Genomic DNA, 20,226 nt, shown 5'->3' on the forward strand with positions numbered 1-20,226 from the left:
TGATGTTATCACAGAGCTGTTAATGATAAAGTATTTATTTAAGTGAGAGGCTCGATGGAGGGAGCCAATATTACCTACAGTCAAGTTTTTCCCCTCTAGCTTACAGGCTGTACACAGTAGTGCCTCGGTTGGTGAAGTTTGTAGACATTCTGACCAACTGGTATGTGAGAATGAATCGCAGAAGACTGAAGGTATGCATCTTCTTCTGTGTCTTGCACTGAAAACAAAAAACAAAATCCAGGCCTGTGTTAACTTCATACATAGCAGCTTCCTGATGTTACACAAAAATCTTTATGCTGTTTTTAAATACTGTCAGTTTGTACCTGATAGTGGAAATGAGAAATAAATGGGGTTTTTTCCTCTTTGCTTTGAAGAAAACCAACCAAGCAAACAAAATGGACAGTAACTTTGTTTCATTTACTGGATGGGGTTGAACAAAAAGAATACAGTTTGGAAAAGCCCTTCATTGTATTAATATAGGAAATCTTGGGAATTAACTGAAATGCATGTATAGTGATCCTGACATGGTGATTGGTTAGGTATTTTTTCCCCTACTCATTTTTTTTTATTTTATTTTGACAAATGCTTTCAATAGGGTGAGAACGGGACTGAGGACTGCATTATGGCCCTGGAAACCTTGTTCAGCGTTTTGTTTTCCATGTGCAGACTTATGGTAAGACAATTGCAGCCGACCTATTGACTTTTAAAAATGTAATTACTCTAAAAGCATGCATCTTCTGAGTTGTTCATAGAAACTCAAGGTGTAGAGTTCTCTCCTGACATGAGGAGAGAAGGTGTATTGCTGCTGGCTTGCTCATTTCCCACCTTCTCCTTTTCTTGGCTTGTCTGGCCAATGCTACTGTAAAGAATGCAAATGCCACCTAGCTTAGACATTCAGAGTTCTTATGTGGTAATCAAGCATATGAAGCTGAGGAAGAAGGTCAAAAGTAGTACCATTTATTTCACCCTGCTTTTGGATAACTTCATAGGTATGTATCAAGGACACTGAGCTTTCTGTTTTTGGTGAGCTGTCCTTATATAATTCATAAGCATTACTGATTATACAAACAATAAAGAAATGATAATGAATTAATGCAACATTACAGGCTCCATATACTCCATTTATCACTGAACTGATGTACCAGAATCTGAAGACACTTATTGATCCAGCTTCAGTTCAGGAGAAGAATACTGAAAGCATCCACTACCTCATGCTTCCCCCAGTGAGGTAAGAGATATCTGTTGTGGGGCAAAGTGAGTTTTTACTGGTTTTTCTATTTTTCATTATTCCGGATAAGCCTGTTTAAAACTGCTTTGAGTAAAAGGAAAATGCTGCTTCAGTAATGTGAATGGAAGAGTTTTAAGATGATAGTTCAGACTTTTTTTTTTTTCTATAAATGAAGAATGTTCAAGTTTTCATTGAGCTCTGGCTGTTAGCCCCTTTTCTGTAGGAGGACACAGCTTTAGCAATACACTTCCCAGCTGTGACACTGAATGTGAATTTTCTCTCTGCGTTTAGGCAGCAGAATTCTCAGTTAAAGAGTTGTAGAGATAAGACAGAAAGCTTTTGGGAGGAAGGCATGCTTCCCACTCAGAATTCAAACCTGGTAGTAATGTCTCTTTTATGGATGCTATATATCCTTTAAGGAAGCCTTATGCTCTTTCTGCTTGTTTTAGTAGTGAGAGCACTTGAGCACGGAGTCTGAGATTCATGTAATGATGGTGCTGATTTTCTTTTTATGCAAATGAACAAGGAATATCCTTTTTATTCTTCAAAAAGTGCTGACAAAAAGCTAAAATGTCTACCTATAAGAAGCCCAAAAGGATTATGAAACTTCCTTGCGTGCTCTACCATTGTAAGAATGCTGGAGTTACTTTGTCTCTTGGCCTTTCTGAGCAAATGCTGCTGCCAAATCTCATGTGGATTAGAATTACTGTTTTGTGTCGACCACATATGGAGCCAGTAGAGTGAGTTCTCCTGGCTTCAGATTTAGACAATTGTCCAGAGATTTCCACTTCCTTGTAAGAGAATGCATGATACAGGAGAGCTTTCCGGATGGATCATCTGTTTGAATGCTAATGGTCAGGGCTTTTTGTGTTTGTCTCACATGTCTCAGAAAGGTTTAGCTCCACGAGGGTTGTATTGGACATAAGCTCCGGATTGTCAGCGTGATCCAGTTAGAATTTGATTGTTTATTTTTTTTCTTTTGTCCAGCCAAGAGAGACACTTGTATTACAGTAATCACTAATTCTCATTAGTGCCTCGGTATTACATTTGTGTGTTGAGTTACTGCCTGTACTTCAGTCTGCTATTAGTTACTAGATGTGAGAGTACCACACTTCTCCTTTTCTTTTTGCATTGCAGCTCATTCCAAAAGCCCTTAAGAAAAAGGAGATGACCTTGATCTTTTACATGAGAGTTTAAGAATTCAAACCTTGTAGTAATGTTGTTTCTTTTATGGATGCTATATAACCTTTGAGGAAGTCTTATGCTCTTTCTGCTTGCTTTAGTAGTGAGAGCTTTTGAGCAAGGAGTCTGAGATTCATGTAATGATGGTGCTGATTTTCTGTTCTCTGGCAGAGTGCTGTAAAGAATGTGAAATTGAATGTGAAGCTCGTGAGTTATCAGAAATGCTTTTGAGTTCCTGGAGCATGGGCTAATGGAAGGATAGGGAGCTGATTTGTAGGAGCTCAGATCAGGCATATACTTAGCATGGGTGTTTAAAAGTGACTTAGTAGCTTCTTTTATCCCTGTTAGTGCTGCGTTGTGCAGATGCATGCATCTGAGTGGCTGCACAGTTTTCCCTTTTGTTATATTTGCTTTGGTTTTTGTCTGCTAGAAGTATGTCTAATTTACTGGATCCCCTGCGTATCAATTTTTCCCCTTGTCTGATTACAAGACATGTTTTCAAAGCTGAATTATTGTTGAGGATTTAGTTTCACCTGAAGTTGCTAAGCGCATCGTTGTGTGTTTTTTCTTGGAATGTTTTTCTAATGGCTGCGTGAGGAAAATATTGTTAGCCAAGAAAGAGATGTGAGAAACTTCACTGGTGCAGCTTTAGCAAGTATTTCTTTAGCCTCTGACAATATGATGGCTATGCAGTGACAAAGCTGAAGGACTTGGCCACTTTCACAACTGACCTTGAATGAATACCTGTGTTACAAAGCCCACAGAAGTATTACTTGGTTGCATTTGTGGGCATGCATGCAAGCCATCAAAGCTATTCTCATGTTGTTGCTTTACAGTGCTGTTAAATAACAGCAGGTGATATTGAAACACTGCTACACTGTACCATTCAGTCCTTTGTGGGGGCTCAATTTTACATTGTGCAATCTACATATTTCCAGGATTTTTTGCAGACTGTTATAGGCACTAGATCTTGGATGAACAGAAGCTTCAGAAAAGGTAGTGATATTTGAATTGAAGCCCTAGTGCAGAAGATGTGGCCGCCTGCAATCAGTCTTGCTTTAGCAGTTTTTTTTCTGGGCAGTCATTATCAAATATGTGGTTTTCATCCCAGTGCAGCTGACAACTTTGTTACGTTCACAACTGTCCTTTTTCACAGCAGTACCTCTGATATGACACTTGGGCAGTTTTAAAGGATCTGTTCAAATTATGCAGCTTCTCAAGAAATCAGGAAAACCTCATTCTCACATCTGTTGGATCTTAATACATTTGGAACAAGACATGCATGTCTGCTTACTGAAGGAAAAGCAAAGGAGAGGGAGGGGAGCTGCCTCAGGGTATTAAAATGATAAAGCCAGAGAAGACGACAGGACTGTCTAAAACATCAAGCTACCGTACATAGAATTCCTGGGAAAGATAAATTGAGATCCAACAAGTTGGTTCCATTATGGGTATTTCATTGTCACTACAAGTATTCTATTTATAATACCTTTTTATATCTTCTTGTAATATTAAGAATGTAAATCTTGCTTTTTATTGAATGCTAATAAAACAGGTAGTATGACTCAATTCATCATCTCCATTTTGTGAGAGGTGCTAATAAAGCACAGTTTAAAAACAGCTGTTTTTATTTTGTTTTAGTGTAAATTATTTCTCCATCTTCTCCACAAAGAGAGAAGAGAAATGTGTTTATTTTTCATTTAGTCCCAAACAGGGCGTTAGAGGTCTCCTATATATAGAAAATTTAAGGGAGTTAGGTCAAATATTTTAAATCTGCTCAAACAAATGCAGATGTGATGAAGCATTATAACATTTCCTTTTTTAATTTAGGGAGGATCTGATCGACAGAAAAATTGAAAATGCTGTTTCTTGTTTGCAGTCTGTTATTGAGCTTGGACGAGTAATCAGAGACAGAAAAACCATTCCAGTAAAGGTTAGAATTCTTAATGCTTCTTACCAGTACCGTGTGAGTATGCACTGGCTTTGTGACTTTGGGATAAGACTGGGGAAACTGAGTAATTAAGGCTGGAATAGCAGACAGAATTCAACAGTGAATTACTTCAAATGATTATGTAATGATTTCTGAATTTCGTTATATTCATTAAGAAGGATTAAAGGTTTTGTTTTTTTCCTCTCTCCAGTATCCTTTGAAAGAAGTAGTTGTTATCCATCAAGACCCAGAGGCTCTGGAAAACATCAGGTCTCTAGAGAAGTACATACTTGAGGTAAGAACGTCGTGACCATAACGCTTAACTGGATTGTGTATATTAGTCAGTTATCTTAAGAAACAAAGTCCTGATTTCCCACGCTGTATGTGGTAATAACTCAGTAGGTAAAATTAGTTTAAGAGATGTAATGAAAGGAGTTATCAGCGGAAATGATGTGCAGAAGTGAAGGTAGACTGACTGTAGGCAGTCAGTGGTAGTGCTGAGACGTACTTCTTTGAAACCCACTGTGTGGGACTTCATTAATGAGTGATTAAGAGACTGTGAAGGGAAAAACATTTTCTGGATAAAAATAAAGTAAGGTTCAACTATATGTTGTTAAAGGGATGAATTACAAAGTCTGTCTCTCCAGTTAGAGGATGTTTGGTGGTTAAGTTGGGTAGTTGAGAGAGAGGAGTTCTGTGTAAGGGTGAATAATAGTCCAGACAAGATTGTCACAAGATTGCTTAGAAGATGTAAATAAAAATACAATGAGGTCTTAGTCTGTACGTCTGGTTATATGTATCTGTTCCTGGATGCCACTGCAATATTCTTCTAATATGTGACCATTAGAGAAGTGCAGCCTCTGCCCTACATCTAAATCTTGATTTGGATAAAAGCCTCGTCATTCAAAACTAAAGTAAAAAAAAAAAAAAAGTTTTTTTTGAGCTTAACTTGCTGAAATTGGCTGGACTTTCTGGTTTTAGTAAGTCATTTAAAAATCCATAGTGTTCTGAAGAAGTGAAATTAAAAAAGTTTTTTGTAAATCAACTTCATTTATTTAGATGGTTATAGTATAAATAAATATTTTAAAATTCAATACTGTATTTTAGCAGCTGTTTTGAAGGCACAAAGCCTATTAAATTTTGATTGCTTAAAAGATGGTATGTAGAGAATGCTTTTTTGGGCTTTATGTTCAATTACATTTCATTACAAATAGACTTAATATGTGCTTTCATGTCAGTGATGTATGAGGGATCAAACAGTAAGAGGGAATGGTGGGATGTTTTTCAGCTGCAGTGATGAATTTAGATAAGCTGTGGTGCCAAGTTTGCCTTGGAATTTTTAAGGCATCAGCATCTAGAAGAAAACTACTTGCAAAACAATGGTATTAACTTCTTAATTAAATTTAAGTATTGTCTTAAATTTTTTTGTGATGGTGCATTTGATATAATGAGCTGTGATACATGTAATTTTTCACAGCTAGCAGCCTAGGGGCTTTGTAATTGCATCTCTAAACAGGAAGCACAATAAGTAAATGTCTCCACTGTAAGACTGGGGGTCTTACAGAGCCGCTCTGGAAGGCAGGGAGGAAAGAAGGAAAACTTGTTAAGCAATACTGATCTTGCTGAGCAGTCTTAATCTCCTTTTGCTGTAGTAGACATTTGTTGGGTTGGATGTTGCTTGTCTGTTGTCTATGGACATATGCCATGACTTTGTGTGTATCACTGGAAGGAAAGAATTCCATTTCAAGGATCAGCTCTTTGCTAAGAAAGCAATCTAGAAATAATTCTAAGGGCACACATTTGCTGTTGATATTGAGTATGAAGTATGCATTAGAGTATAAATCAGGGATTTTTTTTGTGACCATAACTTCTGCATTGATCTAGATTGTTCACTTGAATCCTTCCCTTATGCAGTCTGTCTTTATTTATATGTGGCTCAGCCTGGCCTTGGAAAATGACAACACCTTTCTAGTTGTTCAGATGATCTTCCCTATTTAACACCTCCTGATTGATCTCTTTTTTGATGAAGAGATACTAGTCTAATACAGGATCCTTATTAAAGAAGATAAGTACAGTGTAACACACAAACTATCCACCTTCCATTTCACCTTTTATTATGGGAGATGTCACTTAGAGGTTTAAAGAATAGTTTCTGAATGCTTGTGAACCACATGCTCTGCCTCCTTGTGTCCTGGCCTCAAATCTTCTTGAAATAATCTCTGTTTAAATGAGTGAAGATCAGAAGAGAAAAAAAATTCAACAGCAATGTAGTTGTACATCTGCACAGCTTATGAGGCTTCTGTTTTCTTTTCATCATAGCTTTACCTCTGGAAAGGAGAGCCATGAGGTATATTTTTCATCATCTTCCTAAGTTTGTCCTCTTTCTGAGTTTTAAGTACTTGGGAAAGACATATTACTGTTGCAGTTTAACTCTTCATTCTATTTTACTTCCACTATACTTCCCAACTGCTGTTGTACTAGCATGGCTCCATTGGGTGGAAGTGTGGTAACTGTCTGTTTCTACTAATAATTGGTCTTTGACCTTCCTATCATGTCACTTTTGATTTTTGAATCTCTGTTCCGGCTCAGTTTGGATATGATCATGACAACATCACTTCCAGCAGCTGTGGTAATTCATGCAGTAGACATGAAGCATGAAGTTATGGTGCTGTTTATGCAACCTCTTATGTTGTCTCAGGGAAACGTGTCACGGAGGATGTGAGTTACAAGTTCTTTTTCAATTATAATAACCATAGGGGATATAGGGATTTCTTTCCTCATCTGGAAATGGTTTGGCCCTCATTGAATGCCTGCCCTTGGTAGGTTAAAGATTCTTTGTTCCTTGTAGGCTGTCTTCAGAGGGCTCTGAAATAGAACATCTGGTCATGTGCTTAAAATCTAATGGAACTTTTTTTAGTTCAAGTTGGCATTGTCAAGATAAACTACTTTGCCCTGACAAAGAAAACAAAAATCTGTGTTGACGTGAGCAAGATAAGCGCAAATTGCTTGTCTTGGTGACAGCAGCTGTGCCAGCTGATGACAGGAAATTCAATAGATGACTGAAGCAGAGGAGGACCTCTTAAACTCCCAATTATGTATTACTCCAACAGCACCATTGTTCCCAAAGCCTACGTATTCATCTACACCAAGTATCTGAAACTTCTTGTAGCAGAACACTGGGTAAGGAAGTCATGGCTTGATGCACAAGACATATTTAGATCAGTGTTCTGTGCTTTTGGCTTTTAGTTACTGCGGGACTTGAATTCTTAAATCTCCTTAGTGCACAATTTTTTAATTAAGAAAAAATCTTAATTGCTTTTTAAGTGGGTTTGGTAAGACTTTCCTGTCATGTTAGCTTACAGAAGTGCAAATGTATAATAAAAATAACACAAAATATCTTGTATCTTAAAATTCAACATGCTGAATCGTAATGTGCTTTTCTTTGTTTGTTTTGCATAGCAATCAATGTAGCTGTTAACCAGGGTAATTCAGAGCTGGAGAGGTCAATAAGTATGGACAAGTGGGAACATTACTACTTATCTGCAATTTTGTTCAACCTCCTCCCGTATTTATAACTTCAGAACCTATAACTAGTGCCAGAAGTGTGTTCCTAGTGCTCTGTGAGAAAAACGACACCATTTGACCTCATGCAGTTGCCAGCAAAAGAGATGGAAAAGTACAATCGTTCATTCCTTGAAAAATCTGCAGATGAATTTTTCAGAAATAGCTGTGTTCATTGATCTACAGTCCTACCCTCTCATCATGAAAACAGAAAATCCATTAAATAAATGGAATTTAATATTAGAACTATCCAGAGCATGGATTTTTCGTGTGAAAATAGCAAAGCTCATAAAATGAAATGAATCCAGGAAGATTTTAGCAACTGTTGAATGTGATTGTGTTTCATTGTTTTGTAGATGGAGGCTTCTGTAGCTTTCTAGTTGAGGACTGCTTTACTTCCAGTGATTTAGGCTTCTATTTGAGTCAATTCCTGTGTGTAGTCAGACCTGTCTGCATCCAACCTTTGTATGCTGTTCAACCTGCACCTCCATGTATGGCTATAATCAAGCAGGAATAATTGTTTTCCCTTTCATTAAGTTCAAAGTCTACCAGTGTTCCATAATGTACTGGTGTCACAGTAACATAGTAGACTGAATCTATGAATGGGCTGAATTAACTGACACATGAGCTGTGGCAGTGTGTGCTTCTTCCACCTTGTTTCTTACAGTGTTACATGATCAGTATTGCTTCCTTTTTAAGCAGAGGGCACAGCCCAGCTGAAGCACAGCACCAGCATTTCTTTCTCTGTTCTGAGAATTGGATGCAGTCGGTAGGGGGGTTACAGGACAGTCTGATTGTGTCTGGCTCGTGGAATATTGGCACAAACTGAAGGCCCTTGCACAGTACTAAGAATGCATGAAGTATGCTGCTCTTCCTGTTGTGAATATGAGAGATCATTTGCCCCGCTTTGTGTGAGTGAGATGTAACAGGTGTAATTGGCTTTGGTTTTCTAGGGAAATAATAGTAAGCAGTACTTTAGGTCAAGGCACTACAATGAGACAAGTATAAACAAATCCAAGATACAGAGTTGCTTTTTTCTTTGAAGAGTTGTTCTAGTTTTACAATTAATAATGTATACAGAAGAATGATTTCCTAATCTAATTAGCATAGGAAAATTGTCCTAACAGACTTGGCTCTATATAATTTACCTAATCAGGCCAAAAATCATCTTTAAATTTGTGCTATTTTTTTGGATTACTATTTTTTTCCCCACAAGGTAGTCATTTACCACTTGTGGATTCATTCCAATTAAAACTGAATTTCTGGAGTACATAATTTTCATTAGATTTCCTAAAAGATGTATTAAATACAATTGGATTCAGTTGGATTCTTGGCTCCTCATGTCAGTAGGACTTCCTGGGGAATTAGACTTTGAGCTCAGAGCTTGTGCTTAAGCATTACTTCTGAGTCAGTTTGGCTTCTTGCTACTCCTTTCATGCTGATGCCACCATTTACTTCTGCTTCCTACAAGACTTGGAGTAGCTTGCTTGCCAAATGCACTTGATGATTCCATATCATATTCTTGTGAACTCTTAGCAACCTTCTGGAGGAGATTTAAGCACAACATGCTGTAAGTATTGGGCAATCTGACAGTCAAAATCTATGAAACTATAGTGAAATGTGCTTTAGATATGTACAGAGATCTGTAATTGTAGAAGAGTGGCATGTTGGCAGTTCAAACCTTTCAAGTTCTGTCCCTGATATGCTACAAGGATAAAGAGCGAGACGATGTGAAACCAGGAATTTTGGAATCAAGTTCTGACAAGTATTTGTTTTGTAGCTTTACAAGGCAGGGGGAAAAACAGAGCTATCCTGAACATTTGGAACAGCACTGGGATATAGTGCTCTTGGTTTTATGGGAGGCATGCCAAGGCATCATTTAATGATGTAATTAATAACGTGTGTAATGCAGTTGTTTCTTGGATAGAATTAAGTGTAGAGGAGAGAGGTTTGTGCTGTGTTTTTGAATTTCACGTTGTGCGCTGGCCAGGCTGTGCAATTATGGTATATTTTTAATGGTAATTTTAGTATGGTTATACGATGAGGAAAATACTTGTAATCAAGAACATAAGAAATGACTTACTGGCTTAGAGTAATGGCTCATCTGGCACTGTGTGCTGTCTCCTGCAATAGCAGAGTCTGTTCAAGAGAGAGCACAAGTGTTGGGCTACTTCTTGCAGTAGACTCATTTCCTCATCAGCCATTAGCAGCTGTTGTATTAAAGATGCTTGACTCGTCCCAACCCCTTCCTTTTACTTTCTTCTCACCTGCCTGTTGTCAAGAGCTTAATTCCTTTCTGGATATGCTGATATACTCTTGCCTTCCTCCCGTCTGCTCTTGTGTCATCAACTTCCAGGAGTTAACTCCTCAATGTAAATTGTTTTAAACCCATCTCCTGCAACTTTCACTGCGTGCTCCTTAACTTGAGAGATTATTTGGGGATTTGGTAGATAACTTTTTTTTTTAATCCAGCACTTTGACAACTTTCTAAACCTCAGTCATATTCCCCCCTTACTGTTCTTCTCTCCAGATAGCTCCAGTCCTTTGGTTTCTCCCCATGTGGCAGCAAGACTGTCTGCTCAATCAGTTCTGTAAAACTCTAACACAGCTGTGTTACTTCTCAAAAATGGGTACAAAAACATTACTCAAAATAGGGACCCACTCAAGTTTCTGTGTAGTGGCAAAATGACATTCTTGGTCTTGGATCCCTCTTGAAGTTGGTGGAGGTTTTTTGGGTGTCCCTACACACTGATCTTTGGAGCTCCTGTGCTGCAAAGCATGCATGGTGGTTTTTCCTGAGCTAGGTGCTTTTCTGTACAGGAAGGACTTAGAATAAGCAGGTAAGAGTCAAAAAGAAGCAGTAACAATTGTGCAACTTGTAGCGTAAAGTTGATGAGTTTTCTGGCTAAAAGCATTCTGAAAGGCATGTTTTAGTCACATAGTTCCTCTTGAATTTTGCCAGGCCATTTTCTAATACCACTGCATACAGAGAGAGTAGTTTTAACTCTCTGGGGCATTTGTAACATTAAAATAAGAGAGGCTGTTGAAATCTGATTTGTGTGCTGTCTGGTGGTGTCAGTGGAATGTCTGCCTAAAAGCTGAAGACGGGAGTAGGATCTTCTGTGTTGATTGGGTTTACTTGCTGTGCTGGGTTAGCAAATTACTTGGCTCATAGAGGCAACCATTCAAAAAAGCTGCAGCATAGGAATTATGCCTTTCCTAGTGCTGTGGTCTTTTTGTACCTTCCTTTCTAGCAGTTGTCAGAAATGGCTGTTGTTCAGCTTCACTTTTTTCTCATGGTGTCTTTATACAGGAGCTTAACGTACGCCAGGTGACATTATCCACAAATAAAGATAAATATGGAGTCCGGCTGAGAGCAGAACCTGATCACATGGTGCTTGGGAAGCGCTTGAAAGGTGCATTTAAGCCCGTCATGGCTGCAATCAAAGAGCTGAAGAGTGAGCAGCTGGAGGAATTCCAAGAGACAGGTGTGTATGTGGTGGTACAAATGGCCAAACAGTGGCAAAGCTGACAAAAAAAAAAAAAGCCAACAACACAGGTATTTTGTGTCTGTAAGGAAAAATTAAAGCAATTGCACGTGGACATGTTGATTAAGGGTAGGAACAAATATGAAAGTCTCCTTCTGTGGACCTCGGGAAAAGCTTATCTCACAGCTAGCATCTCTATTAAATTTTATGTTAAGAAATCTTGTTCTGTTTTTCTTTTATTATTTTCTTGACTATAGAACAGAAGCGTTTTACATATTCTGATTTTACTCCACTCACTTATTCAAAGTCTGCTGTATGTCCAAATTGTAAGCTGTTCTCTAAGACTGAGTCCAACTGAACTGAATATTGTGTGACAGCTTTTATTCTGAATACACGGTTTCAATTCCAGCTTTACAAGTGGTTGTGAACTTTCCAGTCATCTGTTTGGCTAACTGCTTGAATGTAAATTATTCATTTAGTTGAAAATGTGGGTTGTTTTTAAGTTTTACTCTGTTTCATTCAAAGTGTGCTCCAACACCTGCTGAAATGTCTGCTTCTCAGCAGGATTCTGCTGCCTGTAGAAGTGTTAGTAAGAAAAACCTGAATGTGGGATAGTTCAGAGTGTCTTAAATGCTTAATTGCTGTTTAACTTCATGGTTGACATTGTGCATTTCATGGATTTAAGTCTGAAATTTTAAGTGTTCAGAACTTTCAAGAGTTTTTCTTACTTCAATTGTAAAAGAGGCTGTTCTGTCAATTCTGTAGGCACCATTGTTGTAGAAGGACATGAGCTTCATGGGGAGGATCTACGTCTCATGTATACTTTTGATCAGGTTGCAGGAGGATCTGCCCAGTTTGAGGCACACTCTGATGCTCAGGTGATCTTATTGGTTATTTGTTTTTAAATTAAAGAAAGCATTCCTCTAAAAATAAAATGAAAATGAAAAGTTAGGGTTTTGTCTATTCAGCTGGGCTCTTGGTATTTGGTGAACACTCTTACTGTTTTAGAGATGTTGAAGTACATCTCTCAGAGTGATATTTTGTGAGGAGCTCTGTGAAAACGTAGTTGTGCTTCTGAACAAGCTATAGTGGCTTGTTTCCAGTGCATCACCTGTTCAGCTGTCTTCTGTGCATTACCTTAGGTTTTAGTTCTGCTGGATGTTACCCCAGACCAGTCTATGGTGGATGAAGGAGTGGCCCGGGAAGTGATCAACCGCATTCAGAAGCTTCGCAAAAAGGTTGGGAGGCAGTGAAACAGGACAGTTTACTTCTGAGCTATCTTTCTACAACATGTAGCAGATACTGACCTTTTAAGCACAGACCTTATATCATTTACTCCTAATCTGTCAACTTTCTGAAATAAATGGTTAGAAATATATTTGTATTTGTAAGTAGCTAAAGTTGAACCTTGAGCTGTTACTATAAATCGTTGGTAGTGAATAAACCTTTTTAACCAAGCCCCTGTTGCTTTTCTCCCTTCAGCAACATAGCTGAAGGGAGAGTTAACCAGCTTTCAGGCCTGCCCTTTTCCTGCCAAATGTTCTGTTCTGCAGTCAGCTGTGGTGCGTTTCCTCAGCTGGGCTGGTGGAGAGCCAAGCCATCCAAGCCTGGGACTGCAAAAGGGAACAAGCTTGTGCCTTAGCAAATTGCAGGAGGCACCAATTGACATTAATGGTTCTGTTAAATTGTTCGCATCATGCATGCAAGTGACGCTGTCTGACCTTTGTGTTGAAGCACTTTGAACCAATGTAACTTCTACAACACCAACTGAAAAAGAGCTGAAGTCAGTGTTTTTGTGCTTGGAAAGCCAGGTCACCAGCAAGGTGATCACGAGACAAGGAAGTCTTTAAACAACACATGCACGTGCCTTTCTAGAGTAAAACATTTAAAAGCTTCAGAACCTGCAAGTTTAAACAAAGCAGACAAACAAAACAGGAAATCCACGTCCCTAAAAGAAAACAATCCCCTGTCCCCTCATGCACAAATGTGGAGCATGCTGTTTTATGATATATACTTATATAGGGTGTTCCAACTGGGCTAACTTGGTGGTGATCAGCTGGAAGGCTGTGCTCGTGTGCAGTAAGAGCACACATGAAAAATGTCAAACTTACACCAAAATAGTTATTTATAAAATAGCTACATGCATGTAACACTGCAGTTATGTACGTACATATCTTTATCATGTAAGAACAGGAAGCAATGTAGCCACGAGGAATCTTACACTCAAATTTACTTCTCTAATGACATGAGTTCATTTAAGTTTATTTAGGTGAATATCAAAATACTTAATCTTGTTTTCTAATTAACATGGTGCTAATATGCATTTATTCTGTCGTTTTCTCGTTCACACTCGTGTTACCAAAGCATACAAATGATAAAAATAACCAAGTTCAGATTACAGTAACTGTTGCTGGGATGGCATTAGGACTTTTTCCTCCTTGAAACTGTTTTCTTACTGAAGCAGAGTAGTGCTGTCGCTCAGTATCAGTAAGTGTATCATTCCAATTAACTACTGTTCTTCTGAAGTGTCAGTGTGTGAGATGTGACAGAACTGATGTGCAAGCCTAGAAATCAGGTTGCCACATTCAAAAACAACATCAAGATGTTTTGGAGACTGCTGTGTGTTAAGAAAGTATCATTGACTGGGATATTGTTCAATAGAAGAACAGTGCTTAGGCTCCCAGGATGTGAGTGCTATTAAATGTCTCATACATCAAGAACAGCTTTTCTATAAATCTGGTAGATTTTCGGATTAAACAGAAGGAATGGTGAATGAATTTGAAAATGAAGCACTTAGAGGAAAGTGTGCTTTTTGTTCATTATCTTCAGAAGAAGAAACCACCATGTTTCTTGCCTCTTTCATCTGACAAAATGATTGCTTTATTCTAATATTTCAGTGGAAACTTCTAATGAGTGTCCAGTAAATATCTAATATGTTTCATAATTTAAAAGCATCCTTCTTTTAGTCTGTATGCATATTGCTGTGGTTAACTCTGTATTTGGTCTCTCCTGCAGCGAAACCTGGTTCCCACAGATGAGATTACAGTGTACTACAGATCAGATCCAGAAGGTGATTACTTGGATACTGTCATTAAGGAACATACAGATTTCATTTTTGCAACTATAAAGGCTGCTCTGAAGCCTTACCCGGTTCCTACCTCAAAAGAAGTTCTCATCCAGGAGACCACCCAGGTAAGAAGGAAACAGCATTGACTGCACAGGCTTATTTGTCATCTGCTTTTAAATGAGCAAGTTGTTTTGATGGCAGATATTTTGGTATCAATATATGTGAGATATAGGGGGTATTGTTTCATATCCTTGAGTGTCCATGTTTCTTTCTTTGGTTTAAAAAGATAACAGGTGAGATTGGTTACTTTTATTTAATAGCTTGAAAACAAGGCTGCTGGAGCACCGAATTAAATATGTTAGGTAGCAATTTGTGTATGCTTGAAGAATTTAACATAGTTATTTCTATTTGGATTAGTTCATTGTTTAGACAGCAAAAATACTGTTGTTCTGTTAAAGTAAATGTTTCTGTCATTATACACTGACTGTGTTCTGCTGCTGGGGGTGGGTAAGCAGCGTTGACACAGATGTGCTGTGGTGACCGATGTGCACTTCCAGGTACAAAAGCAGCTGCAAGGTGGAAGAGCCACATGTGCAGTGCTGCCCATGAGTCAGATCAGCTCTGCAGGATCCCTGCAGTGGATCTCTGGAAGCTATTAAAAGGAAGGAGGGTGTCTGTGTGGTAGTGAATATGCATGGAGCCCAGGATAAAAATGAAATGCAGTCTGTTGGTTTTTTTTTTTCGTTTTTTTTTTTTCTTGGAAGTGATTGCATTTAGGGTTAATGTTTCTGTGAAGTTATTCTGGATCAGTTTTTTTTTTTTATACCAGGTCTTAATTATGAGCAACACTCCCAAGGACTCTTTCTGAAGGACAACCCAAATGAGCTGTTGCTGAGAAAATATTGGGAAGGAAAAGCAGCTGCTTGAAAAAGTTGTTAGTAATTGTTGGCAAAAGTGGGTAAACACAAGACAAGGTTTGCTGATCCATCAGTGCCTTTAGTGTTAGAGGCACTCAGCAAAGAGTGGCATTTCCATGTTTGTGCTCCTGCCAAAGGCCTTCTCCAGGTGGATTTAAAAAACAAAACCACTCTAAAATGGCCACATAGTATCACTGTTTATGAATGACATTTGTTTCGTTACAAATGTAAATTTAGTGGTCTTCTAGAATGTTACTCATGAAAATCTATAAAAGTGCAGGAAGTATCAAACTGTATTTAGTTCAGGGAGAGGATTGTGCATAGTCTAAACAAAGCCATGATTTAAGATACAAAATACATTTGTTCATGTAGTATTGCTATGTATTTTTAAGTCTCTTCATCCTGTATCACGTTTGGAAAGGAAGATGCATATTGCATTTCTTGTAGTGTTTCAAGTTGTAATTAATGCACTGGTTGCTAATGGGGAGATATTCACAGTGACTGACTTGGTATCAGGAGAGCTTCTACCCTGGCTGTTCTCTGTAGACAGTGGCAAAAAGGAAGGCTTTTTCACCAGATATCCTGAGAGCAGCATCCTGTCTTCCTGAACTTCTCTGAGCTATCTCTGGAATTGTCATCTTCTCTCAAGTGTATCCATTTTTGGACTATATTTTGGGAGACCATCATCACAGCTCAGCAGCACTGAGTGAAAATTAGGCTATTTATTCCACTCTATTTTTTTCTTGTGTTGGATATTCATCTTTAACTTGTATTAGAGAAAAAATTACATTTGGAATACTGTCTCTGAAGGAATACATGACAAAATCTTCTGCTTTATTTAAATAAGAGTGATGTTTAGCGTGGTAAGACAAAATTCTTAATGCAGCTTAAGGAAATGTTTTTCAACAAAACAAGTTGCAGATAATCCCATTTCTTTTTTCAGCTGAAGGGATCGGAGCTAGAAATTACACTTGTCAGAGGTGGTTTGTATGAGCGTGTTGGTCCAGCCTGTTCCTACGTCAACCTCAAAGTCTGTGTTAATGGGACAGAGCAAGGTAGGAATGTGCCTGCTTCCTTTTGTCAGGGAAGACTTATGTTAAGAGTGTAGACAAAACAAAGCAAAGAATGTTGGAGCCAAGAATTTGTTTGAAAGGCTGTGCAAGCTGCCTTCCAATAGTGCATTGAAATAGCTCTTCAAAATAAGCAAATTAAAAGCAAAAAAAAAAAAAAGAAAATTAGATATGGACCTGAAGTAAACATGTAGGTGTGCACTTGTGCTATTTGTGTTCTGCAGAAGGATTTGTATGGGAATATTCATATGGAGGCGCATGAGAATTTGAGTATGTATTCACCCACACGCAGGCTGTGTACCTGTAGCCTTCTATATAGGTGATGCCTTTCTGTGGAGAAGGTACTATTTCTGAGAAAATCAGTGCCTAAGTACAGAACTGGAAAGAAAACTTGAATTAGAGAATACCACGTTCGTGATTTGGATTGTCAAAAGTACTTTTCATAAGAGAATGGAGTGATACTATTAGAAGTATTACAAGGTTGAGTTGTAAATTAAAAGGAGAGCAAACTAAGAGCACTCTGGAACTTTTTTCCCTCTACATGAATTTATAATTTGTGCATCAAAGCAAGCATGTTTTGTTACATGTTTGGAAAGTGGGTACATGAAGCTACTTCCTAAATAAGAACAGATGTGAGTAACAAAGCTGGTGAACATCTTGACACACAGCCTGTGTCTTTGTAAGCAGTCTTGTGCTGGATTGTAATTCAATGACAATAATTTGACTGCTTTGTTAGTGGAAGCAAATATATCTTCTATACTCAATTTGAAATACACTTGACACATTTTTCCTGTTTGTTTTTCTTTCCCTTACTTTCCCTTACAAATTCTTTGGAAATATGTTGTGGTGTAGGTTTTAAAGTAGCTTAGAAACTTACAGGAACTCATTAGAAAATCATGAAATCCAGATGTTTCTTCCAAAACTATCTTAATTTTAGAATTTTGGTTTTAGATGGTGTGTTGCTACTGGAAAATCCAAAAGGAGATAATACCTTGAATCTCACTGGACTTGTCGATGCAGTCTCCTGCATTTTTGGACTTAAAAATTCAAAACTCACAGTTTTTAATGGAAAAACAGGTAAGTGGAGTATGACAAGGGAAATTGAAAGTCTTTTTAGTGGCAGCTAGGAGTTATTTACTGTATAATTTTCCTATATATATATATACAGGCAGGGAAAAGCACAAGGAAGTATTCTGTCTTATAGTACTTAGCTTAAGAGACTGTGCTTATAGTCATGTTAGAATGTTTCCAAAAGCTGCTGATAAAACAATGCTCATCTCTTCTGTTATCTTAGTTCTGTAGCAGCTCGCATCAGGACAAAATCTGATTTATTTCAGAAAGTGTTTCAGTCAGGACCAGGCTGTGCTGTATGTTGATGACAAGCTGTTATCAGCTGTTGCATGATTTCATTTATTTTTTCCAAATGCCTCAGTAAGCAGGGTGAGAATTAAACTGTATGCCAAGCATACCTACGTACAGAGGAAAAATCATTCTTTTTACACCTAGAAAACTTGGGGGTCTCTGCATTTCTTATTATCAGAAAAAAACTATTGAATGTTTTTGCAGCTTGAACTTGGCCTCAGTTAAGGCATGAGAATATGAAGCATCTTCTATGAATTATTTAGAGTTATAGGTTACATCTTCATATAGTTCATTACAAAGACATGCTAGCTGAAACAGGGAAACGTGATACAATTAGTGACTCAGAGACCTTAACTGGTATTCCTTCTCTGAGATGAAAATGCTGTTTTATTCTTACATTACATGCTGAACTAAATAGCTTGTTATATTATAGTTCATTCTTGACTTTCAGTTATAGAGCATTTATAGGACATTCCAGGGCCCTCTGAACCTTCCCCAAGTTTCACTTATATTTTACAGGAGAAAATAGCTTTCCTTTGATTCATTTTTCCATATAGCAATGCTGTACTTCATAGCAGTGTGAAACGTGCAGAAGTGGATGCATAATAATAGCATTAGTATAATAATAGTACCTGCTGTAGGGAACCTGCTTTGGCAGGGGTTTGGACACGATGATCTCTGGAGGTCCCTTCCAACCCCTGTGATTCTGTGATAGTATGATACCATCACAGACACTAAGAGATGACCTGCAGAAGGCAAGAAGAGTTGAAGTTATGTCATGGCTTTGTGATTTTTGGTTTTTGGTATTCCACATCATAACATCACGTAGTGCACTGGGAGTTAAAGTATTGATGCTCCAATTCTGGATACCTGTCCCTGGATGTTGTGGAAGTCTTGGGGTCTGGCCCTTCCTGGCTGGGTGCTCTCTTACTGCCTTGCAATGGTGCTGGAGGTGCTTTCCTAGCCGTACCAAGCTTTTCAGGTTTGACTCAGTCTCAGGAAGTCTCCTATTGTATTTTGATTTATTAGTCTCAATTTCAATTAGATAGTATTGTGTTATTTTGCATTCCAATATCATAATTAGTAAAATAAGTTTTCCTGTGTAGATTGTTGCCACTGTTGTTTTGGTTTTTTTTCCTCCCTTGAGCCCAGCTCCCATCTCCTTATCCCTTTTTCCTTTTCCTTCCCATTTTGTGGGGCTGGGATGGGGGGCAAGAGCCTACTGCCCCCCTGTCACAGCATAGATTGATCTAGTAAACTCCATGACAGTTCTTTGGTGCAGAATGTGGGCATTAGCTGCTTTTTAGCTTTTAGAATGAATCTCTCTCTCTGCTCTCGGAGAGCTTTGTTAGGGGACTTCATCAGCACTTCAGGTTTCTGTGCTGAAAAACCTGACCTTGAAATTCCAGACAGACTGCCAGTATTCTGGGACATCTGTAAACTTTGAGCACTGCCATCTTCTGTTAAAAATAAATAAATAAAGATGAAAAAGTTCTTTAAGCCAGAGACTGCAAAAGCTGCCAGCGATGATCCTGCTCTATATTGTGGGGATGCTGTTAAAAGATTAAAAGCCATCATGTTCCTTGCAATGTATTGGCCAATTATCCATGTCATGGTTTCTTGTTGTGGAATTGTGTTCATATATAACCAAATAAGGGCGCTGATGGAGACACCTGCCTGGTACTTACACGTAGTGTGGTATGATTTGAATGTTGACACTTACATCCCAAAAGGGATAGCTGGTTTTACAAACAACACGATGTTCAGACCAGTTTTCAGGCTTTCTTCTCAGTTTCTCACATGTTTTTCAAATACTGAGTTAATGTTCATTTTTGTGGGTATACTTCTGTGTGTGTTATCAGTCTCCTTGAATCTATTCCTGATCCATTCGTGGTAAGTGGAAGGAGTGTCCTCTACAACCAGAGAATGCTGAGTGGCAGGGGATATGGAGAGGTTTAGGAAAAATCTTAGAAGCCTGGGGACCCGCAATGTTATGGGATTTCACTCTTGAACACCTGTTGTCAGGGCAGAGAGGGTATTTTCCCTGCCCACTTATTAATGACATGGAAATTCCCTTAGAAAGCTCTGATTATCAAATTTAGTTTTGGCAGAGGTTTTGAATTGATTGGTAAGAGAGAGTGCTCCCTGAGGAGGCAGGGTTGAATAGAAGCATGTGAACAGAAAATGGCTCTTATGGATGCTAGGGAACAGAACTGGAACTCCTGACATGCAGTTCAATTTGGATGCAGTCCCTGTGCTTTACCTCCCCTGCCTTTGCTCAGCTAGCATTAGCTGAGCTCTGTTGGTGGCCCTGGGTCTCTTTAGGTAGGGCTGCTGCTCTCAGCTGTTCCCCGAGAGGAATTGCAAAGAAGAGGTCGTGCACTCTGAGCAAATGGTTGCTGAATTGTTCCCACATGTGTTAAT

The 20,226-nt window shown here is 38.4% G+C and overlaps 1 protein-coding gene across 1 annotated transcript in view; it reads left to right on the forward strand.

Annotated features, from left to right (window-relative positions):
* IARS1 (isoleucyl-tRNA synthetase 1) overlaps positions 1 to 20,226 on the forward strand; it is a 92,291-nt gene that overhangs the window by 62,849 nt on the left and 9,216 nt on the right. Inside the window, exons 22-32 of the mRNA XM_052678470.1 lie at positions 100 to 191; positions 596 to 673; positions 1,107 to 1,228; positions 4,238 to 4,340; positions 4,549 to 4,632; positions 11,212 to 11,386; positions 12,152 to 12,264; positions 12,529 to 12,624; positions 14,402 to 14,578; positions 16,314 to 16,425; positions 17,392 to 17,517. Of these exons, the coding sequence (XP_052534430.1) occupies positions 100 to 191; positions 596 to 673; positions 1,107 to 1,228; positions 4,238 to 4,340; positions 4,549 to 4,632; positions 11,212 to 11,386; positions 12,152 to 12,264; positions 12,529 to 12,624; positions 14,402 to 14,578; positions 16,314 to 16,425; positions 17,392 to 17,517 (1,278 nt within the window). The remainder of the gene's footprint in view (positions 1 to 99; positions 192 to 595; positions 674 to 1,106; positions 1,229 to 4,237; positions 4,341 to 4,548; positions 4,633 to 11,211; positions 11,387 to 12,151; positions 12,265 to 12,528; positions 12,625 to 14,401; positions 14,579 to 16,313; positions 16,426 to 17,391; positions 17,518 to 20,226) is intronic.

Source organism: Tympanuchus pallidicinctus, unplaced genomic scaffold (assembly GCF_026119805.1).
Source record: "Tympanuchus pallidicinctus isolate F22 unplaced genomic scaffold, pur_lepc_1.0 scaffold17, whole genome shotgun sequence".
NCBI lineage: Eukaryota > Metazoa > Chordata > Aves > Galliformes > Phasianidae > Tympanuchus > Tympanuchus pallidicinctus.